Source organism: Rattus rattus, chromosome 17 (assembly GCF_011064425.1).
Source record: "Rattus rattus isolate New Zealand chromosome 17, Rrattus_CSIRO_v1, whole genome shotgun sequence".
Classification (NCBI taxonomy): Eukaryota; Metazoa; Chordata; class Mammalia; order Rodentia; family Muridae; genus Rattus; species Rattus rattus.
Window position 1 is genome coordinate 31,009,450 of NC_046170.1, and position 26,720 is coordinate 31,036,169.

At 45.2% G+C, this 26,720-nt stretch overlaps 1 protein-coding gene across 4 annotated transcripts; it reads right to left on the minus strand.

Annotated features, from left to right (window-relative positions):
• Nucleotides 1-1,041: 1,041 nt before the first annotated feature.
• On the minus strand, nt 1,042-25,620 carry Mlkl (mixed lineage kinase domain like pseudokinase). Of its 4 annotated transcripts, none has more exons than XM_032888020.1 (12): nt 25,242-25,620; nt 21,022-21,110; nt 19,867-20,299; nt 17,048-17,121; nt 13,302-13,485; nt 9,035-9,132; nt 5,460-5,595; nt 5,126-5,201; nt 4,353-4,504; nt 3,583-3,632; nt 3,101-3,241; nt 1,042-1,194 (listed from the first exon to the last, which is right to left on the minus strand). In XM_032888020.1, the coding sequence occupies exons 3-12, from the start codon at nt 20,295-20,297 to the stop codon at nt 1,142-1,144; spliced, it is 1,395 nt and encodes a 464-aa protein (XP_032743911.1). In that variant the 5' UTR covers nt 20,298-20,299; nt 21,022-21,110; nt 25,242-25,620; the 3' UTR covers nt 1,042-1,141. The 4 variants fall into 4 exon arrangements, with proteins under 4 accessions (XP_032743911.1, XP_032743912.1, XP_032743913.1 ...); XM_032888021.1 differs by having other exon boundaries at nt 21,022-21,155; XM_032888022.1 differs by lacking the exon at nt 25,242-25,620 and adding an exon at nt 25,170-25,211.
• Nucleotides 25,621-26,720: the final 1,100 nt, after the last annotated feature.

The following is a 26,720-nucleotide window of genomic DNA, read 5'->3' on the forward strand; positions in this document are numbered from 1 at the left end:
CACATACTCTTGACCTAATCAAGCCATTATGCCAGTTCAGATGCAAATGCTGGGGCAATGGAGGCCATTTCTTGATAGAAGCCATCAAAGCACAAAAAGAGGTGTGGGTACAAAACCGTCTGTCAACTTTTTCAAATAATCTGCAGTCAGTATTGGACATAAACTTTTAGAAATATTGGGAGTCCTTATGCTGGGCTTGGTGGTGCAGGCCTTTAATCCCAGCACTTGGGAGGCAGAGGAGGGCAGATCTCTGTGAGTTCAAGGCCACCCTGGTCTACAAAGTGAGTTTCAGGACAACCAGAACTGTTACACAGAGAAGCCCTGTCTTGAACTCCCTACCCCCCAAAAATAATTAATTAAAGAAAGAAATATGGCTGTCAATTTTTTGTTTTGCTTTATTTTTTTTTTTTTGAGACAGGTTTCTACATAGTACAGAACTTGATCTGTAGACCAGGCTGGCCTCAAACAGAGACCCACCTGCCTCTGCCTCCCAAGTGCTGGGATCAAAGGTATGCACTACCACACTGAGATAGAATTGTTTAGTTTTAAGATAAATTTGGGGGGATTAATTTTATTTTTATTTTATGTACATTGGTGTTTTGCCTGCATGTATGTCTGTGTGAGAGTGTTGGATCCCTGGAACAGGAGTTACAGATAGTTGTGAGCCACCATGTTGTTGCTGGGAATTGAACCCCGGTCCTCTGGAAGAACAGCCAGTGCTCTTAACTACAGAGCCATGTCTTCAGTCCCATGCAATTGTTTTCTATTTCTAACAAATAAGAAGCATGACAGGTTTGGCAGTCTGTGCACTTAATCCCAGCATTCAAGAGGCAAAACTGGAAGTTTGAGCCAGCCTGCTCTACATGGCAAGCTCCAGGCTTTCAGGGGCTTCTTGGTGAGATCCCATCTCAAGAAAAAGAAAGAAAGAAAAAAGAAGCAACCAAGGGGATTGGGGATTTAGCTCAGTGGTAGAGCGCTTGCCTAGCAAGCGCAAGGCCCTGGGTTCGGTCCCCAGCTCCGAAAAAAAAGAAAAGAAAGAAAGAAAAAAAAAAAGCAACCAAGAGAGAACAAAGATTTTTGCACCCAGCAATAAGTTGATGCTGCTGACCAATGGGAAGGACACATGTCCAGTTTGTCCCTCTTACAGCTTCTTGTCCATGGAGTCTTCAATGGCAGGCAGTCTCTCCAAGATTCCTATGAATGAGTGAGAAGAAAGTGAGACAAGAGCAGGTTCCTGACAGCCACGCTGGGAACATGAAGAAGCCTACAGTAGACAACGCACAGCAACAGCGTTTGCCTTGTCTGCCTGATTCCTAAACCATCCTCACACGTGACTCTAACTTGTCAATCTTTGAAAACCCAACTCTCAAACGAGGCATGGCGGTGCATGCCTGTAGCCCTGGCACACTTGTAAGCCCAGCTCTGAGGGGGTTCTGAGACACAGACAGCTTCAAGAACAGACCCCACCTCAAACAGAATGAGTGGATGACCTGGACCAGCAGGCTATTCTTCAGTGACAGAGTCCTGAGAGAGAGAGGACCAGGAGATCAGACAACAAAGAGAATAGACGATAGAGAAGACATGTGGTTGATCCTGCATAAGCTATGTCTTATGCCAAGTAAGCTTATTAAGTAACACAGCACCTTATATGCTACTTCTAGGGGACACATGGGGCAGAGTCAGCAGAAACTGTCACACAATGGGACGGATCTCAAAAACGTTATAGACCAAGCACACAGCAGCTTGGGACTGATAACCAACGCCTCATGCAATGGGGACAAGTTGGGTTTCAGTATCTGAAACTCCTCTCCAGCAAGGCCTGGACCATAGGCCATTACCCGCTCTACCAAGCATATGCCTAGTTTTAGAGAAGGAACTATGGCCTCAGGGAAAGCCTGGAATCAGGAATCAGCCCAGCCCTCAACAAATATCAAGGGACAGAGGAGAATTGCTGCCCTCTTCTGGACTTAACATAGGCCTGCATACACAAATATATAAGCCAGGTATGGTAGTGCACACCTTAATCCCAGCACTTGGGAGGCACAGGCAGGTGGATCGCAATGAATTCAAGGATAGCCTTGTCTTTGTTAGTTCCAGACCAGCTAGGACTGGACAACGAGATCCTGTCTCAAAAACAATCAAACAAACAAACAAGCAAGCAAACCCAAACTTTAAAAAAGTCTAAATCAAGGAAATCATCCCAAGGACGAAACAAGAAGGAATGAGGGGAGAGAGGCACGTAAAGTCACCTCTGCCACCGGCGGAGGCCAAGGTGGACAGAAAAGGCTATTGTTAGATTTGGATAGGAAATTCTTCACCCAGCAGTTGTGTTATCTGGCTGATTTTAAAATATTAAGACTGCCTGGTATTTTCCATCTGAGGCAACTCAGGTGGGCAGGAGAAAGGGCTCAGCCTAGGGGTGGTTGTTAGAGGTTTAGCGGAGTCTAGCCATGAGGAGTTGGAGGAGCAATCGCAGCTTCCAGGAGGTCAGAGAACCAGCTGGCTGCAGAACTATGTCGGAGTGAGACCAGCAGCATCCTGTTCCCGGAGCCTAGCTGAGAGCAAGCAGGACTCCAAAAAGACAACAGCGTGGAGTTTTAAAATTACATGCTACACAATAGCACCGGACCTCTATCCACTCTGCCTTCCAGTCTCCTGAACTGCAACAATGAAAAAAAAAAAAAAAAAAAAAAAAAAAGAAAAATTTTTGAGACATTGTCAAATGTTCCTGCAGGACACAGCAGTTGAGTTCACACTGCCCAGAGTATGAACTACTTTATTGGAGCTGAAAGAAAGAAACAAAGAAACAAAGAAACCAACCAATCAACCAACCAACCTTGAGAGCTTGTTTGGAGGTTCTGAACAACGGAAGCTACCCCTATACCGTTGACTGAACAGCACTCTGGAAGCAGAGGCAGGTGGATCTCTGCGAATTTGAGGCCAGCCTGGTCTACAGAGCAAAGTCCAGGATAGCCTCGGCTATTACACAGAGAAACCTTGTCTCGAAAACCAAACAAAAAAACCAAAACCAAAACCAATCAAACAAAAGAAACTTTTCACAAAACACACAGCTTGCACTCTTTGACAGAAAGGATCCTACCATCCGCAGAGGGCCGATTGGAGGGTTCATGGGCCCGGCACTCATTAATGATCTCCTGCAACAACTCGGGGCAATCCTGACCCACTGGCTCCTGCTTCTTGTCCTCAGCCACCAGCTCATAGATCTTCTCAGAATCACAGCCTAGCATGGGAAAAAAAAAATAGGACACGAAGCTTAAAAATTTTCACTCACGTACTTCTCTCTGGATACTGATAGCTAGGATTAGAACGAAGGACTTAGTATGAAAAAAGGAAAAGAAAAGAAAAGACAGACAGATAGACAGGAAGAAAAAGAAAGGAAGGGAAGGAAGGGAGAGAGAGAGAGAGAGAGAGAGAGAGAGAACGAATGAGCTCTACTGAGAAGTTCAGGTATTTCCTACGTTAGAGAACCAAGTGACCAGGATAGCACAGATAGGAAGCTCCTGGCCTCTCAGAAGAGGACCCAACTCCAACCCCAGCAGAGCCAGTGGTCATGTTCTTCACCTTCAAACGGGATCTTTCCAGTGGCAATTTCCCAGAGCACAATTCCAAAGCTAAAAGAAAACCAAGGGCTTGTCAGGTGGGTGACTGGACAGGCAAAGAAAGAGTTTGCTGGGCCACACTTTCGAATTTGATTTCCAGAAACCACATACTTACAGGTAGAAGGAGAGAAATGGCCCTAAAACGTTGATCTCTGGCATCCACACACATTCTGTGCTATGTACACGCCACCCTTTCTCTCACACATGTGCATGTGCATGCGCGCACACAGATTCATTAAAATTAAAAGGGAGGGGGCTGGAAAGATGGCTCAATGGTTAAGAGCCTTTGCTGACCTGGGTTCAGTTCCTAGCACCCACCTGGCAATTCCCAGCCATCTGTAATTCCAGTTCCAGAGGGAATCACACGCCCTCTTCTGGCCACATGGTGCATATACATGTCGACATAACACTCATACACGTAAAATAAAAATAAATGTATCTTTAAAAGGTTTTGAAAGAAAACCAAGCAACAAAGCACCCAGCACATTCCTTTTCCCATGTCCCCACAGTCACTTCAGGAAACTCTGAATTTTCTGGTTACCACCCAACTCAAGACAATACCCCACCACACCCAGTGCTAGGGAACGAAGCTAGAACCACACCAGGCAAGTGCTTCACCACCAGCCTGCACCCCTGTCCTGTTCTATAGATTTAAGATGGTCCTCAGAGGAGGAGTTTGCCTGGGCCTGCCCCGTCCTCTCAACCTCAGTTAGAACCTGTATAGGCACATACCTATATATTTCAGCTTTTGTGTCATATTTGCAAAATGGATCTTGCAGTCTCTCGGGGGAGACATATGCTGTCGAACTGAATCTCTCTGCTTTAGTGCTCTTTGTTGCCCGGCTGATGGAAGTCTGTGTTTTGCTTAGCTCAAACCCTGCAAGCTAGACAGAAAGATGCATTAGATGCAGATGTTGAAACGGCAAAGTCCTGGGTGGAGGGGGTAGAAGGTAGAGTTGGGGGAGGGGGTGCTTTTCCTTTGGGGACTAATTTTTTTCCTGTTTTCTTTTTTTGAATGTAAAAAAAATAATATTTTTTATGTGTACGAGTGCATAATAGCCATCTTCAGACACACACCAGAAGAGGGCATCAGATCCCGTTACAGATGGTTGTGAGCCACCATGTGGTTGCTGGGAATTGAACTCAGGACCTCTGGAAGAGCAGACAGTGCTCTTAACCGCTGAGCCATCTCTTCAGTCCTGTTGGTACCTCCAGACTTTGCTTTTGTTGACATTGTAGGTTCACTTCACCACATTGTACCAATCAAGAGAAATAGTAAGACAGCTCTTCTCAACAGAACGGGGATGGTGGAAGGGAAGAATGTTTGAAACACTGGCTGGCAAAGGGTGGAATCTGTTCTGTGGTGGGCACCCAGAAAGCAGGAGAAGAGATGGACCCAGTTCTAAAATCTAGGAGGAAACTAAGACAGCACAGCCTTTCTTTTCTGCAGTTCTCTTTTCTCGAAGCTCCAACCAACCCAGGGAGCCCTTGGAGGACGTGCTCACCTTTACTTGGTAGCCTCCAGCTACCAGGAAGCTGGAGCTGCTGATGTTTCTGTGGAGTGTTCCCGAGTGGTGTAACCTGATTACAACCAAAGGGAGGGTGTATTAGACCTTTAACAGGATAACGAGGCTGTCTAGAACCCTCCCTACCTTCTGTGTGGGTGGTGATCTGTGGACAACTTAGTAAAATGCACCTGCCCCGGATCAGAGTCAGCAGAGAAGGAGGGAAAGGAGACCATCTGGGGCTTCTGGCCTGCTCTCCCATCATCCCTGAGACCATCAGTAGCACAGACAGACTCCTCCAGTTCTCTGCGGTGCCCATCTGCCCCTCTGGTACCTGTACAAGCCTCTAGCTGCCCTCAGGACTAGGAGGCTGCGCACACTCATGGTGAGGTCCTTGTCTCTATCCAGCAGTTCCCTCAGGGTTCCGAGTTCACAGTACTCCATGACAATGGAGAATTCGGGGGGCTTCACTGGTGGAAAAGAAGCAGAGATTGGAAAGATCCGGCCCCACTCAGGGTTCTCGCAACCACAAATCACCTCTCCACTTCTTTCTATAGAGATAATTCTGCCCTCAAGTGAGTCCCATTTCTCTCCCATCTTAAGATCAACCCAATTTTAAAGTACAAAGGTTTTAATCTGAAGAAAACTTGTAGTGACACTTATTCTCTCAGGTAACGGCTGAGGCGACTTACTCACTTAGGATGTGAACGTTCCTTTGTTTCTAGCCTATGACCTGAGACCCTGACTTCTAGTCAATTCTCTTTACCAGTTCCTTCCACATACACAGATTACGTGGGACTTAGGCTGTGGCATGATTTCCAGAAGGGTAGATGGGAAATGTTGCTTCCTCTTTCTAGCCAACAACGGCAGCCATGAACAGCAGGTAAAATGTAGCCACATCAACACTGCTTTTAGCAATTAAAGTCGCATTCAAATTCATAAATGAATAAATAATTAAATAAATAAATAAGTGGGACTGAGCGTAACGTCTCACTGCATTGATCATTATGTCTAGGAGGCAGAGGCAGGAGAATTTTTGAGTTTCAGGCCATCCAGAGTTACAGGGTGAGATTCTGTCTTAAAACAAAGCAAAATTGCTGGAGAGATGGCTCCGTGGTTAAGAGCACCGACTGCTCTTCCAGAGGTCCTGAGTTCAATTCTCAGCAACCACACGGTGGCTCACAACCATCTGTAATGGGATCTGATGCTCTCTTCTGGTGTGTCTGAAGACAGCTACAGTGTACTTATATATAATAAATGAATAAATCTTAAAAAAAAGACTTTGAATAAAAATCTCCTAATTTTGGGTTGGTCAGTGTGAACAAAGACAGCATTGGCCCACAACTGTTTCATAAACCAGGGTTTGGGGATGGCATAGAGGCAGTGTGCATGCGCCCTGCTCATGGGAAAACAAAAAACAAAAAACAAACCCTGCCAAGATTTTATTTTAAGCTGGGATTTTGTCTCCGGTCAGGAGAGTGAGGAAGAAGCCAGTCATCTTAGAAGCTTGTGACCTTTGACCTGGTTATGCATTCATCTGTCTGTCTGTCTGTCTGTCTGGGAATTTGTCTGACTTTTAGTTCCTCACTACTACCCTGTGAATTGCTCTTTAAAATTTAGCACATGAGCCACGCATGGGCATGGAGGTGCACACTCTAACCCCAGTGTTTGGGAGATAGAGGGAGGCAGTAAATTCAAGACCGGCTTGGTTTACATAATGAGTTCTAGGTCAGCCGGGGCTACTTAATAGAGAAATCCTGTCTCAAAAAATAAATAAATAAATAAATAAATAAATAAATAAATAAATAAATTGCTATGTGCTACCACGGGGCTCCATGGGCCCTCCTACATTTCTAAGACCTGACTCATAGAGACTTAATTTTTTCCTTTACTTTTGTCTTTCCTTTAAGATGCTGGCAAAAGCTTAAGTATGGTTCCTCTGGTGCTTTAAGTTTTTTTTACTTTATCTAAGTTCTCCTCCCCACCATGTGGCTGTTTGCACATCATGTGACTGTTTGCACACCATGTGGCTGTTTGTCTGCCATGTGACTATGTGTCCACTATGTGGCTGACCTCTGTCAAGAGCAATAATGAGACAAGCTAATAACTAGTAGGTGATTGTCCTGACATGGCCTGCTTCAGATTATAATGTAACCTGCGACGGGTTCACCCTGATAAGGCAAGGCTGTAAGGGAATTCATTTTAGGAAAGATTCTGCTATTAAAATGCTTTTCTGGGCTGGAGAGACGGCTCAGTGGTTAAGAGCACTGGCTGCTCTTCCAAAGGTCTGAGTTCAAATCCCAGCAACCATATGGTGGCTCATAACCATCTGTAATGAGATCTGATGCCCTCTTCTGGTGTATCTGAAGACAGCTACAGTGTACTTATAAATAAATAAATCTTAAAAAAAAAGTTTTTAAAAAAATGCTTTTTCTGTTATTATTAAACATATAGAACAATCACTAAGCAATAGCCTATCCCTTTGGAGCAGATCTCTGCAGATCTATGAAGATGTACTGTCTTGTAGCAATGCTACGTAGACAAATAGATGATTTCTTAAGTCTTAATGATGATCCTATAAGAATTCCTAAAATTATATCATTGATTATTAAGCTCTTTTATAGTGGGACTGCTATTAGGTCATTTTCTGATAGTCAAAACTTCAGCGAGAACTCTGCCAGTCTCGCAAGTGTCATCTGATATCTCAGAGCAATTATTTCTAACCAGACTTTCTCCAACTCAGAGCACATTCCAAGAGGTTGTAAAACAATTAACCAAAGGTTAACTAATTAAAAAGGAACTAACGATGAGGAAGAGGATTAATTAATACCTTGTTGCACTGGAGGATTGTCTAGTTTTCCAGTTAACAAATAAAACAGAATTAATACTTGGAAAAAAAAAAAAAAAGGAACTAACGATTTATTATAGGTGTTAGGACAGAAGATAAAATATTGACTGGGTTTAGCTATACAAAACTTCACTAATAACTTAGTTATGGTTTTAAACCTTCAGTGAGCCTGTGGAGCTATGACAGGTGATGGGTGCTTAGTCAGATAATTACTCCTGATGGATATGCATGTAAGCATTCTCTGTTGTAAACTCCTATCTCAATTTATGATTTGACTTGTGTGTGTGTGTGTGTGTGTGTGTGTGTGTGTGTGTGTGTGTACGCTTCTGATGAACTTTGTAGCATGTGATCATGTAGTCTGAAAGATGTATAAAGACTGAGGACAAGGGGTTGGGGATTTAGCTCAGTGGTAGAGTGCTTGCCTAGCCCTGGGTTCGGTCCCCACCTCCGGAAAAAAAAAAAAAAAAAAAAAAAGACTGAGGACAAAGAGAAGAGAGAGGAACTTTTTTCCCTTAGAATTTTTCCCTTTCCCTGCTTAGGATCTTTCCACTTTTCCCTTTAGATAGCTTTCATAGGAAACTTTTTACGACCTAGGAATAAACTCTACAATCACTTTTCAAAGTGTCCCTTTTTCTTCCTTTGACTTCTGACTAGCGGGCTGAAAGTTAGCGCCTCAAAGTTCCTGCTGAGTTAGAACAAAGGTCACATTGCTTAATCCTCCGACACCGTAAATCTCCTAAACAAGCAGCCTTAAACCCTCGGAAGTCCTTAGCAAGTTACCGTCAGCATTTCAGTACAGTTAGAGAGCTAGAAGGTCTGGAGACAGCAGACTTTAAAGCCATCACCAGAGTCCTACTCTGTGCATCCTGCTACCACCCACTCCGGGCCGGGAGGCTCCTGGCAGACCTCCATGCTTAAATGGAAAAACACAGCTCTCTAACCTCTTAAGTTCTCATCTAGGAATCTATAATAAACGTCTCTTTCATATTCAGAAAAAGTAGCAAATTAAAACGCGGACAGTATATTCCATGCAAGCAGTCAAAGCTTGACCAATCCCTTACCTGTTTGATCGATGCAAATCCCAAATATTCGCAGGATGTTGGGAGAATCAAATTTCTTCATGGTTCTGATCTCCTCATTGAAAGTGAGCCTCACTATTCTAGGAGGGTGAAAGGAGAAATCAGCATTTGGAATTTGAGGGCCCCTCAAAGAATGTATAGTATACTGTACACTCGGCATGCATGCAAGCAGGTGCTTGAGACACCATCAGAGACTCTTGGTATAGGGAAAAGCAGAGTGATGGGCTTGGCTGTTAAGTTTAACTTCCCAGATGAACTTGGAGGCAGAATTCGTCCCTCAGTGTCTATGACAGAAATAATAGGATTTGTTCAGCTCTTTCTGGTACTTGGTAGAATTATATATTTGTGACTTATATGGCAAACTAAGAGTGGTTAAGAGCACTGACTAGTCTTCCAGAGGTCCTGAGTTCAAATCCCAGCAACCACACGGTGGCTCACAATCTGTAGTGGAATCTGATGCCCTCTTCTGGTGTGTCTGAAGACAGCTATAGTGTACTCACATACATAAAATATATAAATCTTAAAAAAATTAAAACTGGGGGCTGTAGAGATGGCTCAGAGGTCAAGAGCTCTGACTGCTCTTCCAGAGGTCCTGAGTTCAATTCTCAGCAACCACACGGTGGCTCACAACCATCCATAACTCTGGTTCCAGGGGATTCAGTACCCTCTTCTGGCCTTTGCAAACACCAGGCATGCGAGTGGTGCACAGACATACATGCAGGAAAATCAGCCATGCACATAAAATAACATAAAAAAGTAATAAAAGTTTAAAACAACAACAATAAATAATAATAATTTATAATAATAATATATTATTATTTAATCCTTTTAATTCCAGTACCATTTAGGCCAAGGCAAGTGGAGCTCAAAGAGAGTGAGGCCAGAGTTCCAAGTCTGCCAGAGCTACATAGTGAGAACCCACCTAATAGGAAGAAAGAGAGAGAGAGAGAGAGAGAGAGAGAGAGAGAGGAAGGAAGAAAGAAAGTTAACTCAAGAAAGTTAACTCTAGGCATAGGGAAGTGTATTGTGAGAGCACAAGTGTGTTTTTTTTTGTTTTTGTTTTTGTTTTTTTTCTTTTTTTTAGAGCTGGGGACCGAACCCAGGGCCTTGCGCTTGCAAGTGTGTTTTGAGAGCACAGATAATGTGAAGTTTGGATGTACCTAAATTAAAATTAAAGATGCATGTTTGATGATGGACCTCAAAGACAAAGTTAACATGAGATCATGTGATAATGGAAGATTTTTGCAATATCTACAGTTGACAAATGATTGATTTCCATGATATACAAGGCTCTTCTGCAAATGGGGAAATGTGACTGTCTTAGGGAATCACTGCTGTGAACAGACCTATGATAAAGGCAACTCTTATAAGGACAACAACATTTAATTGGGGCTGGCTTACAGGTTCAGAGGTTCAGTCCATTATCATCAAGGCAGGAACATGGCTGCATCCAGGCAGGCATGGTCCAGGAGGAGCTGAGAGTTCTACTTCTTCATCTGAAGGCTGCTAGCAGAATACTCACTTCCAGGTGGCTCGGGTGAGTGTTTTAAGCCCATGCCCACAGTGACACACCTACTCTTAACAAGGCCACGCCTACTCCAACAGGGCCACACCTTCTAGTTGTGCCACTCCCTGGGCCAAGCATATACAAACCATCACAGTGACAGAAGAGAGGGTAGAGGAGGGGTTGGGGATTTAGCTCAGTGGTAGAGCGCTTGCCTAGGAAGCGCAAGGCCCTGGGTTCAGTCCCCAGCTCCGGAAAAAAAAAAAAGAGAGGGCAGAGGATAGGAAGAGGTAAGTCACAGAAAAGGGAAGCCAAATAGCTATTGTGAGCAGTGCAACATTAATCATGGGTGCATTCACCTCTGTGGGAGACCCAGGAAGACAAGAAAGGTCACATGTTCTCTATCATGTGCAGATCCTAACTTCTATTGTTTATATGTAGGCAAGGAAGGGGCTGTGAGAATGGGTATAGACTATGAAACTAGAGAGGCGATCACGAGAGGTGTTGAGAGAAGGGGGGAGAGGCAAGACTTTTTATGTGACATAGAAATGGAAAGAGAAGCTACTGAGGGGTGGAGGATTCAGGAGAGGGAGTGGAGATAGGGAAAAATAAATTGCATTTGAAAACACCATAACGAGTCGATGAGAGATCAGTTGAGAGTACAGATACACAACTCTTGCAGAGGACCTATGTTGGTTTGAATAGTATGGCCCCCATAGACACGAGTTTGAATGCTTGTCCTGTGGGGAGTGGCGCTATTAGGAGGTGTGGCCTTGTTGGAGGAAGTGTGTCACTCTGAGGGTGGGCTTGGAGGTCTCCACCAAAGCTCAGGCTGAGTCCTGTATGGAAGAGCGCCTCCTCCTGGCTGCCTGCAGAAGACACTCTCCTTCCGGATGTCTTCAGATCAGGATATAGAACTCTCAGCTCCTCCAGTGCTATGTCTACCTGCACGCTGCCATGTTTCCACCATGACGATAATGGACTGAGTTTCTGAAACCGTAAACCAGCCCCAGTTAAGTGTCTGCCTTGATAAGAGTTACCTTGGTCATGGTGTCTCTTCATAGCAATAGAAACCCTAAGACAGGACCTGAGTTTGATTCCCAGCACCCACGCAGTGGGTAACTGCAACATCAGGGGGATCTAATGCTTCTGTACTTCACGGGCACACGCACTCACACACATTTACACGTGTACATAAAATTTTTAAAAATGAGACCCAATTCTTTGTAAGCAAATAAAAGTGTGAAAGCTGAAATGGCTAAGCACATACGAGTAAATGCTCAAGCTGGGAGGTGATGGCTTGTACCTTTAATCCCAGCATTTGGGAGGTAGAGGCAGGTGGGTCTCTGTGAGTTTGAGACCCAGCCTGGCTGGTCTACAGAGGAGCAAGTCCTAGGACATCCAAAGCTACATAAAGAAAGACTGTCTTGAAAAAAGAAAAAGAAAAAGAAAGAAATTATCAAATTTATTAGTAAATTAAATGCTTTCAGATCTGATTCCACTTTACAAGGATAAAACAAATTTAGAAACAGCAAGGATCAGTCAGTATATGAACTACGAGTGTTCTCAGGCACTGTAGGGGCGATACTGTATGCATACCATAGGTACACCTGCTCCACTCTAAGAGCTTCCTGGTGGTACTTAGCCAATTTAATATTTGTGGAACCTGTGAAGCAAGGGTTTCTAACCTGGAGTTACAGCCCAAAGAAATTCTTGTACAAGTGTCGGGGGTAGAACTTAGTGGTAGTGTTTGCCTCCGTGTGTAAAGTCCAAGGTTTGATTCCCAGTACCTCAGAATTGTCATACAGATCCATTAAGGGCTATGTACAGTGGCATTGTCAGTGGGAGAAAGTTGGAAGCAGATGTTTTACATTATGGGAAACAGGCGAAAGGCTCACTGATGCCCAGCGAGTCACCAGAGTCACCTGAAGTAAAAGGATTTGGCATGTTCCACAAGGCTGAGTCAGGACAGTGAGGAGAGTAGTTGATAGACGTACCACTCTCCTCACCTATGGAAAACTAGCGGAAGAGCATATTCTACAGGAAAATACAGTGATATAACACAGAATTGTTGTCTGTAGAGTTCCCAGCACCACACCAAAAAGAGAATCGTATGAGAAGAAGATGAATTGAGAAACAAGACTATAAGGTAAAAAATTTGTTGTTATCTATGTAGCCCTGGCTAGCCTGGAACTCTCTATCTAGCCCAGGCTGGCCTTGAACTCAGACACGGCCTCCCCCTACCTCGTGGGTGCTGTGATTAAAGGCACACAGGGCTGCATCTGGAAAAGAGTATAAATTTCGAAAGACACACGAGGCCATGAGTAAAAGGGAGTTGGGGTAGAAAGAAAGTGGCCCAAGGTCAGCCTATTTCTTTTCCTTTTTTGTGTGAGTGTTTTGCCTGCATGTTTGTCTGTGTATCATGTGTGTGCTTGGCACCTGTGAGCCGGGAAGAAGGTTTCAGATCCTCTGGAACTGGAGCTCTAGATATGAACTGTGATGTTTGTGCCAAAAATTGAACCTGGATTCTCTGTAAGAGCAAGAAGTACCCCTCTCCCCCATCTTCTCTGGTTCTATAGCCTCTGTTTCTTAATAATACAGATTAAGCCATTTAACCCTTTTGAGCCTGACTTCCTCCCCTCCCCCCATTTAATAAGGGAGACAATGTACCTTTCTCCTTGGGAAGCTACAGAGAATAGGTGTTGGTATGTATGAAGAGTCATATCCTATAGCCCTGTAGCTTACCCAACACTTTCGGCCTTGGGGTTGTTGAATACTTTGATGGTGACTGGAGATTTGTAATACTCTCCTCTATAAATCGTGCTCAGTTTATTTGTCTTCAGTTTGGTCCACGGATATCCAAGATCTTCCTTCGGAATCTCCTTGACTTGGAGATCTTGTGGGACCTCCTGCATGGGTTTTAGTGAGCCTGAGACAGGAGATTAAAAGGTCAGCGTGTTAGGAAAGAGTTGAAAGGGAAGTGACCTCTTTGTGATGTGGTAGGGAAGTGCCACCCCATGAACTCCATGACTAGAACTTCTCAGGGCAGAGGGTCCTCTGCTTCTGAGTTATACATAGAGACACAGCTAAAGTTGGCAGCGAAGCTTCATGTACTTTCTTGTCCCTCTCTTCCAACATATTTGTTTTCTTACAATGCATGGGATTGAACCAAGGAGTTTGTGTGTGCTCCGCAAGTGCTTTACCATTGAACTACATCCCTAGCCTCCTTTTCCAGTCTTGCCTATCTTTCCAGCCTTAATGCCAGCCTCTACAGAGTACAGCCTCATCTCAGAGCTCTACTCCTATTGCCACATGGCTTGGCACTAGATACCTGGCATCATATCTAGTTATTTCAGATCAAATAGAGACATGGATCAAATTCAGCAACTATATTGCTGTCAGTTGTATAAATGCTTCCTCATGGATTGAAACATTTTTCTTCCTCAGAATATCACAAAGCTCAAAGGAAACTTACAAAACTGAGGAAGCTCAAGAAAATTACAGGACTCACTCATAGAAGTCTCTTCATAGTAAACGTTGCTGGGTAAGAGGAGACTCTTGTGTAGGAGGCCAGTGATCCAGCTTTCCTAAGTTCTTGTTCATGTTACTGTGGGAGGGTTTTAGATCATTCAAGTGCCCAGGATCACCTATACTCCTCACAAATGCTCCTGAAAGTAATAATAATATTTTGGTTTACCAAGATGGATTTGGACAGAATCCTTCTTTGGACTGTGTGCCAGCTAGTTTTATGCCAACTTGACACGAGGTAGAGTCATTTTGGAAGAAGGACCCTCAATTGAGAAAATGCCCCCACCAGATTGATCTAGGGGCATTTTCTTGATTGATGATTGATGTGGGTGTGTCCAACTCACTGTGTGCAGTGCCACTCCTGTTTTGAGTTCCTGCCTTGACTTCCCTTAGTGACAGAGTGTGAACTGAGAGTAGTAAGCTGAAATAAGTCACTTACCCCAGCCGACTTACTTTTGATCGTGGTGTTCTAGCACAGCAAGAGAAATCAAGACAATCTATCTTTTCCTTCCCTGTCTAGGGTAATAGAAATAGACTTCCCAAGAAGGCAGGGGAAATAGCTCAGCTGTAAAGCATTGCCAAGTGTGGTGGTTTGAACAAAGATGGCCCTCATAGACACAGAGACACTATTAGGTGTGGCCTTGTCGCAGTAGATATGGCTTTGTTGAGGAAGTGTGTCCCTGAGGTTGGGCTTTAAGGTCTCTGATGCTCCAGCCAGGCCTAGTGTCTCAAACTCTTCCCGCGACTTGCCAATCCAGATGCAGAATTGCCAGCTACCTCTCCAGCACCATCTATGCCTGCATCCCGCTGTGCTTCCTGTCATGATGACAATGGACTAAACCCCCGAAATGTAAACCGGCTTCTATGAAATGCTTTCCTTTATAAGAGTTGCCTGTGATCATGGCGTCTCTTCACAACAACAGAAACCTTAACTAAGATACCCTGGGTCTGATCCCCAGAATCCATGTTAGAGACTGGACTTGGTGGCATGGTCACCTGTAACCCCAGGACTAGGGAAGTGGATATAGGTGAATCGCTGGGGCTTGTTGGCCAGCCATCTTAGCCTAACTGGAGAGCCTCAGGTCTCTGTGAGAGACTTGTCTCAAAAAAACAAAATAGATTTCTCCCAAGGAATAACTCTTGAGTTCGACCTCTGGCTTCCACATGCATGTGACACATGGATATACATGCCTATAAGACATGTCATACAAGGGTTGGGGATTTAGCTCAGTGGTAGACCGCCTCCCTAGCAAGCGCAAGGCCCTGGGTTCAGTCCTCAGCTCTGAAAAAAAAAAAAAAAAAAAAAAGAAACAACATACAACATGTTTGCACTGTCTCTCTGTCCTCTCCTCTCCTTTACCCCTAGGGCATGTGTTTCTACCAAAAAAGGGTCAGTTGCTTTGTTGAGAGCAGACCCCGGCACAAAGCAAAATTTGTATAGTTTTATTGAATAAATGAGGAAATGAATGAACACCTTAAATTTCACTGAAATTTCTTGTGTGTGTGTGTGTGTGTGTGTGTGTGTGTGTGTGTGCATGTACATAGAGATAGAGTATGCTTACATGTGCAGGTATTCACGCCTGTGTATGCATATATAGAGGTCAGAGGTTGACATCAAGTATCTTTCTTTATTGCTTGCCATCTTGTTTATTTCTTTAAAATATTTATTTGTTTTTATTTTCTATGCATGACTGTGTGCTGGCATGTCCATATGTGTACCACACACATGGTCCAAAAAGCCAGAAGAAGGCATGGGATCCCCTGGAACTGGAGTTACGGGTGAGTGCGAGCCGCCCTCTGAGTGCTGGAACTGAGTCTGGGTCCTCAGCAGGACTAGTGGACATTTGTAACGGCTGAGCCGTTTCTCCAGTCCCTATCCACCTCACTTTTGACACAAAACCTCTCACTGAAATCTGTAGCTTGCTGATTGGCTAGACTTGCTGGCCAGTGAGCCCCAGAGATTTTCTTGTTGTCACCTTCCAATGTTGAGATCCCCTGCCTGTTTTCTCCAAAGGCCTTGGTTTGAATTTTTTATGGGCAGTCAGTCAGTGAATGGAAGCCTCAGTGCTGCCATGGTTTGCCCGGCTCTAGAGTTCCGTGTGTTCAGAACTTGCTTTCCAGGATGGGGCTGTTGGGAGGTGGTGGGTCCTAAGGTATCTGGGGGCTTCTAAAGGGGAGTGTGGGACCCCAGGCTCCCCTTCTTTCTCCCTTTTTTACTTCTTGACTATCAAGCGAATGTTTACTCTTCGTTACATGTGTATCCTGACAAGCTGCCTTGCCACAGACTCAAAAGCAATGGGACTAAGAAACTAATAAGCCAAGCATGGACTGAATATCTTCCAAACCGTGAGCCCAAGTAAACTACCTCTCTTTCTGAGCTACTACCTTGGGTCGTTGTTACTGTAACAAAAACTTGACTGATATAGATGCTATTCATGGAGGAACTTATTATAGTTATCTTAGCATTCTTTCTTAAAAATTATTTTTGGTAGTGAGCCTAACCTTTAATGGCTAAGCCACCTCTCTAGTCCTTAAAAAGTGTGTGTGTGTGTGTGTGTGTGTGTGTGTGTGTGTGTGTGTGTGTGTGTATTGAGTCAGGGTTTCTTTGTGTAGTCCTAGCTATCCTAGAACTCACCCTGTAGACCAGGTTAGCCTCTAAGTCAGAGGTTCACCTGCCTCTGCTTCTCAAGTGCTGGGGTTAAAAGCACGCACCACTATGCCTGCCTGTTTTAGTATTCTGACAGTTACTATGGATTTCTTGCTGGTCGAGAGGCTGCTTTCAAATGCTACTTCATGGACAGAAGCCTGGATTAACTGTGACCACATCCTCAAACCTGTGAGCTGTTTCCAGTACTATCCAGCAAAGGAAATAGAGCCGGGAGGAGCAGGGTAGGTGGGAGCTCTAGACACCGGATGAGTTCTAGTTAGGGAGCCTTCGCTGCCACAGGGCACTGGCCACTCACATTGCTTCAGGGTTTCTTTGATTTCTTCCATGCTGATTTGCAGCTTCACCAAAATAACTTTCATATTTTCATTTCTGCAAGAAAAGGGGGGGGGCAACAACGTGTTTAAAAATACAAGTGCTAAACTGACACTACGTGTGCATCAAAACCAGAATGTTAATTAAAACCACCAAGGTGACAGTATTTAAACTCTAAGTCATCACTTGGTAGGAAATACTACTGTTAATATTCATCTCTGCGTGAGTACTCATGCCTGCATGCCGCCATGCTTCCTGCCAAGATGATAATGGACTAAACCTCTGAACTATAAACCAGCCCTAATCAAATGTTTCCCACGAGTTGCTATGGTCATGGTGTCTATTCACAGCAATAAACCCCAAACTAAGAAAGAAGCCAATCCTGACCCCTCCATGAGTCAACCCTCTCTGTTACCATAACATGCCCATCTTCCCTAATCCCTGATTCCCTTTTTCTCTTTGATGGTATTTGGTACGATTACACATGTCTTGGTTTCTCTTACTACAAAAAAAAAGTACTCATTTGCTTAAAAGCCTCCTCATTTGTCCCATTTAGATGTCTTCTGCCAACCTGACAGGATATGAATCACCACCCTCCATGTCAAGTCGAGAGCACAGCTACTCCTCTGGGCTCAGGCATCTAAAAGACGCATCCGTGTGTTCTCCTGTCCTTGTCTGCTCTCTGTTACTGTGATAAACACCATGCATGACCAAATGACACTTAATGAGGAGGAAAGGGCTTCTTTATTTATTTAGCTTTCCGGGAAGCCAGGGCAAGGAGCGTAAGGCAGAGAACCTGGTGGGGCAGAACTGCAGCAAAGACCATAGGGAAACAGCTTGCTGACTGGTGTGCTTTCCGCGACTTGCTCCACTTGCTTTCTTATACAACCCAGGACCACCAACCCAGGGGAGGAACCTCCCATAGCGGGTGGGGCCCTCCCACGTCAATCATGAATGGGAAAAAAAAATCCTCATAGACTCGTCTATAAACCAATGTGTTGGAGCATTTTCTCAATTGAGGTTCATTCTTCTCAGACGGCTGGAATTTGTATGCCTACTTGTGTGTTTGTGTGAAGGTATCAGATCTTGGAGTTACAGAGTCTGGTGGTTTGAATGGGAATGGTTCCCATAGATTCACGTGTTTGAATGCCAGGCCCAAATGGAGCGGCGCTATTAAGAGGTGTGGCCTTGTTGGAGTGGGTGTGGCCTTGTTGGGGTGGGTGTGGCCTTGTTGGAGTGGGTGTGGCCTTGTTGGGGTGGGTGTGGCCTTGTTGGGGTGGGTGTGGCCTTGTTGGAGTGGGTGTGGCTTGTTGGAGGAAGAGTGTCACTATGTGGGCTGGCTGTGAGGTTATATATGCTTAAGTCTGGCTCAGCACCCTTCCTTTCTCCTGTTTTCTCTACAGGTCACTCTCCTGTATCTCTCTCTTAGAGTTCCTAAGACCTCCATCCTCTTTGCAGCTGTAGGATAAGTCCTGCCTAGTTCCTGCTTCCAGGTCCCTTGGCCTATTGGCTAGGCCAGGATATGTCACATGATACTATTGTGGGACCTCTCCTAGTGGTCTCTTGTTAAAAGGTCTCATCATTATGTCCGTCTATGGAACCTGGGTTCCCTAGAAAAGCAGTAGCACTCTTAACAGCTGGCCCATCTCTCCAGCACCCCCTTCTATCTTTCAGATAACAGTGTTGGGGTTCATATCGCTGGGTCATCCTAAGTCTAAGGAGGTCATGTTTGTCCATGTTTCCTGTGTCTTCCCATGCCCGGTGACCGAGGCTCATCTCTTACCCTCCACCTCCAGCTCAGTCCATGCCTCGTTTCTTTAGAGTCTGGCCCTCCATTATGTTCAATTAGAGGGCCGTTCTAGTTCATTACCTCACCCTCTAAAACGCTCTCCTCAGTTCACACTTCCATTCTGACTCTCAGGTAGGTTGAATTCTTGGCTCTAGCTATTGACTTCCAGTCACGCTCCTGCCATGGCAACTGCCATGGTGAACTGCGTGTGCCTTTGTCTCTGTGTTGGGCTTTGCCAGGTGGCTGGTTTCAGAGGATGTGGCACAAGTAGAGGCTTGAAACTCGGTATTTCAATTAGGCTTTCCTCTCTGCAGTTCTACCACAAGAGCAGTCTTGTCTCTTTACGGCTAGTTCTTTCTTTGTCAAGGTGTCCAGTCAAACGTCGCTCTGACTGGTTTTTTTTTTTTTTCTTTTTTTTTCGGAGCTGGGGATCGAACCCAGGGCCTTGCGCTTGCTAGGCAAGCGCTCTGACTGTTTTTTCTGAACCATTGTGAGCCATTACTCTACTTAGTGGCTTTTGCGGGCTCAGAGAAACTTGGTTTTCTGTCATCATGCCTTACGCTCTATGAGGTCAGAGATTTTGTCTATTGTGTTCTGTACTGTATCTGTAAGGTTTAGAACAAACAGTGTTGTGCATGCTATCTGTACCCAATCCATGCTTCCTTGGCTTGCTTTATTTAACTCTTTTTGCCGGACAATCTTCATCATAAGTGAGAGTCCCACAGAATCTAATACTGTAAGTTATGAGTTAGAATTCCAGATATTTTTTAAGAGTGATACAGAAGCAAGGGGACTCACTAGCAGGTAGCACGTATCCCTTACTCCACAAAGGCTTCCCCAGATTTCACTAGCCTCACCATACAGCAGGATTTCTGAGTCACAGGCACACCTGACTGTTCAAACTCCTCTCCTCTGGCAAACCAAAGTGAGGCTAGGATGCTTCCTGATTTCCATTTGCTCTTCCACCCCACCCTAGCCCCAGACTATTCTTTTCCAGCCTTCGGAAGACTCACCCATCTTCCTCTGCGTCCTGTCGATCTTCCTGCTGCCAGGATGCTGGTTGGCTGACGTCGGAATCAGACTTCCATTGATCAACCTGAAGCAGCAGCAAGAGCTCCTCCCAGATGTCTCTCAGCTTCTCATTCACTTCATGGAAGAGGATCTTATCACTGCCCACAGTTGCAAACTTCCAAATATTGGACTTCTGACTGAACTTTTCTATCTGCTGTCTAGCTTCATTTAGGACGTCCTCAAAACGGCCCAGGGCAGCAGTAATGTCACTGGGGAGGCTCTTCTTTTCTTGGGCCTGGAGCCTCTGGAGAGGCTGTAGCAGGCCATGCACACGGTTTCTTAGACGCCGGCACTGTCTTTTGCAGTATTTCATCTTTTCACACTGGTCATAGATGAGCTGGCCTAACTTGATGATCTGTCCCAATTTATCCATACCTGAAAGACGTGCATAGATTGGTTGCAATACCACAAACCCCCTGTGTATCTATCATTCAGTTAACGGAGGGTCAAGGGTATCTGTGATGCCAATGCCAGAAACAGGATTTCTCCACCATGTAAGGTAGAGACAGTTTGCTGTCTGCCAAATCTGTCCTCTCCTTGTAACCGGGACGTATTGGTCACTGAGTGTTTTCTCTTCAGCTTCCATTGCAGCACCTGACTGTGGTCATGTGACTGGCACATGACTATGGGTTCTGAGGGGATGGGATTTGTGTGCTACTTTGGGCTGAGACAGGTTTGTAAGGAGAGGATCTCTGGGATACTGGTATCCAGAAGAATGGATCCTAGGTTCCTGGATAATTGCTTGAAGGAAAGTAGCCATGCTGCTAGGGTTTCTGCTATGAACTGTGATAGAAGATGCAGTTTCAGTTGGATGGAAGTCATTATATTTTGGGGCCATCTTGGTCATAATGTTTAGCCTGTCCTAACACAGATGACCTGTTGAGGTATTACAAATACCTACAAGGGCCAAAGAGGCAACTGAAACCAGTAGACCAAGCTGATTTAGCATTAGCCTCAATTGTTGCAAAGAAATAGAGTATAGTGGTGCTGAAATCTTAGCATTTAGGAGGCTGGGGCAGAAGGGTCACAAGTTCAAGGCCAGTCCCAGCTACTAGTGAGAGCCTGTCTCAAAAACAACAACAACAAAAATCCCAAACCTGGTGTTGTAGCTCAGTGGTGGAGTGTTTGCCCAGCGTTGGCTAAGTCTCTGAGTGAGTGATCCTCCGCACAGCTTAGAGAGAAGCTCCTGGAGCCAAAGAGATGGCTTAGTGGTTAAAGGCATGCACTGTTCCTGCAGAGGAGACCCACTGTGCTCTTCTGACCTCTGCAGGCCCCAGTTACACACATGGCAAAACATTCACACACAAGAAAGAAGATCATAAGATCTAAACCTGAAAAGCATCCTTTCAGTTTCTGTGACTTTAAAGATTTATCTTTATGTATATGAGTACAGTGTCACTGTCTTCAGACACCAGAAGAGGGCATCGGATCTCATTACAGATGGTTGTGAGCCACCGTGTGGTTGCTGGGAATTGAACTTAGGACCTCTGAAAGAGCAGTCAAGGCTTTAAACCACTAAGCCATCTCTCCAGCCCCACAATTTTTTTTTAAAAAAAGTAACAACAACAAAAACTTAGCAGTCAAACACCACAGATCAAATAAAACATGTCTGCTAAAGGACACTGCCAGCCCTGATTGGCCACCTTAGTCACTGAGCCAGCCTAGGACATTCAGGATTGCAATGAAAATCAACTCTGAGAGACTGAGGCAGGAGGATTTCTGTGAGTTTGAGGCCAGCCTGGGCTATAGTATGGGATCTTGTCTTTGAAAGAGAGAGAGAAAGAGAGAGAGAGAGAGAGAGAGAGAGAGAGAGAGAGAGAGAGAGAGAGAGAGCGAGCCTCGGTCAGTCTCAGTTTTCAGTCTCTTTTCCTATAGTGCATATACATGCAAAAATTCATACATTGAAAATAAAATTAGTAAATGTTAAAAAGAACAGCAAACAATTGGCGAGAATGTCTGCTGAGTAAGTGCCTGGCTCCTCTGAGAGAGCTCAGGAAGCCACTGCTTCCTTTCCATCTATCTTCCTCTCTCCTCCTACCACAGAGATACCACAGAGCCCTCATCCTACATCGTGCAAAGCTTACATAAGGATGACAGAAAAAAAAGATTCTAAGTTGATGACAACTGATCCTGAAATCTATGTCACTCCTATCCTCGTCTACTTTTTCTAATCTTTATTCCTTATTTTATGTATACGAGTATTTTGCCTGTACGAATGTGTACCATGTGCATGAAGTACCTCTGGTGACCTGAAGAGGGCACCCTTGGATCTTTAGCACTGGATGGTTGTGAGCTGCCATACAGGTGCTGGGAATTAATTGAATCCCAGGTCCTCCGGAAGAGCAGGTGGTGCTCTTAGCTGCTGAGCCATCTCTCAGGCCCCCCTCAGCACCAAGAACAACTAGAGTCCATAATGAATGACAGTTGCCATAGCAACAAATCTCTTCACTTGCAACACACTGAGTGCTGTAGGATCACAGTTCCATCCTCATCTTCACGTGATAGATGAAGGTGTTGTCCGAATGAGTTCAAAGCCATAGAAACAGACCCGGAAGCACTCTTTTGTTTTTTTTGAGACAGGGTCTCCTTATTGTATCCTTGGCTGTCCTGGAGCTCAATAGGTAGCTCAGGCTGGCCCCCAACTTGCAGAGATCCTCACAACTTTGCCTCAAAAAATGCTGTAATTAAAGCCACATACCACAATCCTGGCTTCAAAGGCACTTTAAATGTTGTTTTAAAGATCTATCTATCTATCTATCTATCTATCTATATCTATCTATCTATCTATCTAATCTATCTATCTATCTATTTTTGAGACAGGGTTCTCTGTGTAGTCTTGAACATCCTGGAACTCACTCTGTAGACCACGCTGACCTAAAACTCAAGAGATCTGCCTGCCTCTGCCTCCTGAGTGCTGGGATTAAAGGTATGCACCACTGTTGGGAATTGGTTCTAAAGCTTTGTCTTATTTCGGCTCCCAAAAGCCAAGGTTCCAGACATAAGGGCCCTGCCCCAGCTGGTTTCGACTGATAATAAAGAATTGACATACGGCCAATGGCTGGGCAAGGAGACAGGGCGGAACTTTTAGATTGTGTGGGCAAGGGACTGAGGGGAAGAAGTGACTTGCCATGACTCGGAGGAGGGAGAAGGATCCCGTTTAAGAGCTGCAGGAGAGAAAGCATCCCACAATGTAGGTGTAAAGGGTATGCAGCCCTACTGAGAGGGGTGGAGGGAGGCACTGCCCAGAAGGTTACAGGGCAGCAAAGATAAATTATAGATTTAGAAGGTGTTAAGCCAGGAATACCAGAGGGAAGTGTGTGTTAGCCTCGGGGAGGTTTAGAAATGCCTAGCCATTGAGTTAGTCAAGGCATACTGAAATTAGCTGGTGTGCATATGTGCATGTGTGTGTGCGTGTGTGTGTGTGTGTGCGCACGCACGCATGCATTTGTGCATGTTTTATTCTCTAATCCAGAGAGCTCTCAGGCGGGTGGGGCGTGTGTGCGTCCCACCAAGAGTCAAAGCAGTTTAACTAATTCCCAGCTACACGTCACCACTGCCTGGCTAGATTTGCTTATTTTTATTTTATGTGTACAAGTGTTTTGCCTACATGTATATCTCTGTACCACATGCACGTAGAGCCAGGAGGTCAGATCCTCTGGGAATACAATGGCCATGTACATGCTGGGAATCAAAGCTGTGTCCTCTGGGAGAGTAACCAGTTTTCTTAACTGTTGAGCCATATCCCCAGCCCTCAAAATGCTCAAAGCCTTAGCAAGCTTCTCAATGGCCCAGTGAAAGATAGGGTAAGAATTATCTTGGAAAAAATTAAAACAACAGAGAAAGAGTTCTCTCAGTAGATGAGCTATCTCAGTAATTAAGAGCACTGACTGCTCTGTCATGGACAGGACCTATGCTGGTCAGCTCACAACTGCCTGTAACGTAAGACTCCAGGGGCTCTGAGCCTTATTCTGCTCTCCATAAGCACTTGCACACACACACACACACACACACACACACACACACACACACACACACACACACACACACACACACACACACACGCCACTGCTTCCCCCAAAAAAGGAATAAATCCATTTACAGATCAGATTACAACATAGAGAAAACAACTCCTTGGAATCCCAGTCTGCCTTTAAAACATGAGTCAAAAAGTGAAACCAAGGGCTGGAGAGATGGCTCAGCGTTTAAGAGCACTGACTGTTCTAAAAAGAAGTCTTGAGTTCAATCTCCAGCAACCACATGGTGGCTCGCAACCATCTGTAATGGGATTTGATGCCCTCTTCTGGTGAGTCCGAGGATAGCAACAGTGTACTCATATACATAAAACAAATTAAACAAATCTTTAAAAAAAAAAAAAAAGTGAAACCAAGCATGTGAGTGATTAGTTTCTTTGTCCATGGGATTCCTAGGCAGGAGGCCAGGCATTAGTATCAGGGTACTCTTTAAAGGTTGAGCCATCTTTCTAGCCTGTCATGGTGTTCTTAAACAAAATCAATGGATCTCGGGCCCCAGCGATTCCCAGATGTTGAGCCCAAGCCGTCAAGGCTTGGATATCTGAGAGCAAAGGAGAAAAATCTGGAAGTAGTACTAAATATATTAATTTACTCTTGCCCCGTTCCCCTCCAATTACAAAAAAAAAATGTCAGAAATGTCTGGGCGTGGTGGCACAACTTTAAACCCAGCACTTGGAAAGCAGAGACAAGCATCTCTGTGAATTCAAGTCCAGCTTGGACCATACAGTGAGTTCCAGGCCAATCAGAGCTACACAGTGAGAGCCTATTTCCATAAACAAATGAATAGTCTAAAAAAAAAGATAGAGGCCCTTTAAAAAAATTACATTAGACTACTCATGAAATGGGCCCTAGAAAAGGAAAAGGGAATTTATATTAAGAACTGGAATCGTGCTGGATGATGGTGGGGCACACCCTTAGTGTTAGTCCCAGCACTTGGCAGTCAAGAGGCAGGCGGATCTCTGAGTTCACGTTGGGTCTGGTCTACGGAACAAGATCCAAATTCCAGTGTAGACAGAGCCACACAGAGAAGCCCTGTCCTGAATCCCTGCTCCCCCCTCCCCGAACACACCCTCTCCCACCTCCCATCCCCATAATCATCTGTGCTGGAAACTGATTGTCCTACTGACTTCCCATCTACTCTAAGACTTGGGCACCTCTGGACGGGTCCCACTCTTTGCCTCTCCCCGATTCCCAGTCCTCGATCACCATCTTACTTGGGCAAAAGGTCAGCAGAGATCTCAGCAGCCGCACAGCCCAATAGAGTTAGGGAATCGAAACCAACTCACCCCGAGTTCCAGGAAGTCCTATCTGTGATTCCGTGGTTCTCCTGCTTCCTCCTGCTGCGCTAGGGCTCACTGGAGTCTGAGGACTCAGCCTGGTGATTCCGAGGGGCGCTGGTCCTGGTCTATCCTGCGCTCCGTTCCAGTGTTCCAGTAGGATCAGTCTCCCACTGGCCGCTGTGATCTTCTTCCTCGCTGACAATGCACCCCAGACCAGGACAGGTCCCCGGTCTCCTGAGCCCCTTCCCTTGCTGCAGCCTTAACGCTCCCGCATCCTGGAGGAACTCCACACCGGCCACGGTTCTCGTGTAAAGTCAAATTTGGGTTAACACAGCAATGTCCCAGCCGAGCCCTCAAAACCAACAGCTGTTTCTTCTTCCGGAAGTGGCTGCCAGTTTGACACGCCCCCCCCCGGGGGGGTTTCTACTCCTGCTGGAGGAGTGCCAGCTTCTCACACCCGCTTTCTGGACAGCTCCCAGTTGAAGTCTCCAGTTGTCTCTGGTCCTTCCCCAAATCCATTAAATAGCTACTCTGAGTCCTCCCAGGTCCTCTGCTTGGGGTCTTGGATTTGGGGATTGAGCAAATAAGGTTACAGGAAGCCCTGATAACCACTGTATGGGATAACCTGGAAGTTCAGCAAAATAAAAAAAAAAAAATAAAAAAGCGAGGCTGAGACAGCTCAGTGAGCCTGCCGACCTGAGTCACCTTCTTCTCCCGAGGTGGAAGTAGAGAACTGAGCTCTCCAAGTTCTCTTCTGACCTCGACATGTGCACGGGTCCTGGCACGCAAACGCACGCACACACCACACCGGTAAATGCATTAAAATGGGGGTGACTCCTAGAAGTGCCGAGGCACTTCCTTTGGTCGCTTTGTGTCGAGTAATCCTGGGGCAGGAGATAGAACGTAGTGGAGGAAGTTCCTTTTTCCCCCTCTAAGTCATCTCCAAACTTTGTTATTTTTCAAGGTGAGTTTATTATTAAAGTCCGTTATATGCCCAGTTTGCCAGTATAAAAAAATACCGTTCACGAGCCAGGAGGTGGTGCACAATCCCAGCACTCGGGATCTCTGTGAGTTTGAGGCCAGCCTGGTCTACAAAGCCAGTTCCAGGACAGTCAGGGCTACACAGAGAAACTCTATCTCAAAAATAAAAAATAAAATAAAATAAGAAAAAGAAGGAAAGAAATGCTGTTGATTTTCTTGAGCTATATAGCTGGAAAGGATGGGGAGACATTTTACTTTGGGGCAACACAGTTGGGGGCTGCCTGGGGGGTTTAGTTTACGTGTTTTCTCATTTCCTTGCCCTTTCTCATTTGTTGTCTCCTCACAGACATTCACTCACTGTGTAGCCAAGGATGTTCTTGAACCATCAGCCCTCCAGCCTCCCCTCCTGGATCCCGGGATAACAGACATGCACCACTACACCCTTTCCTGTGGTGCTGTGGATTGAACCCAGGGTTCTGTGTTTGTTAGGCAAGCTCCCTATCA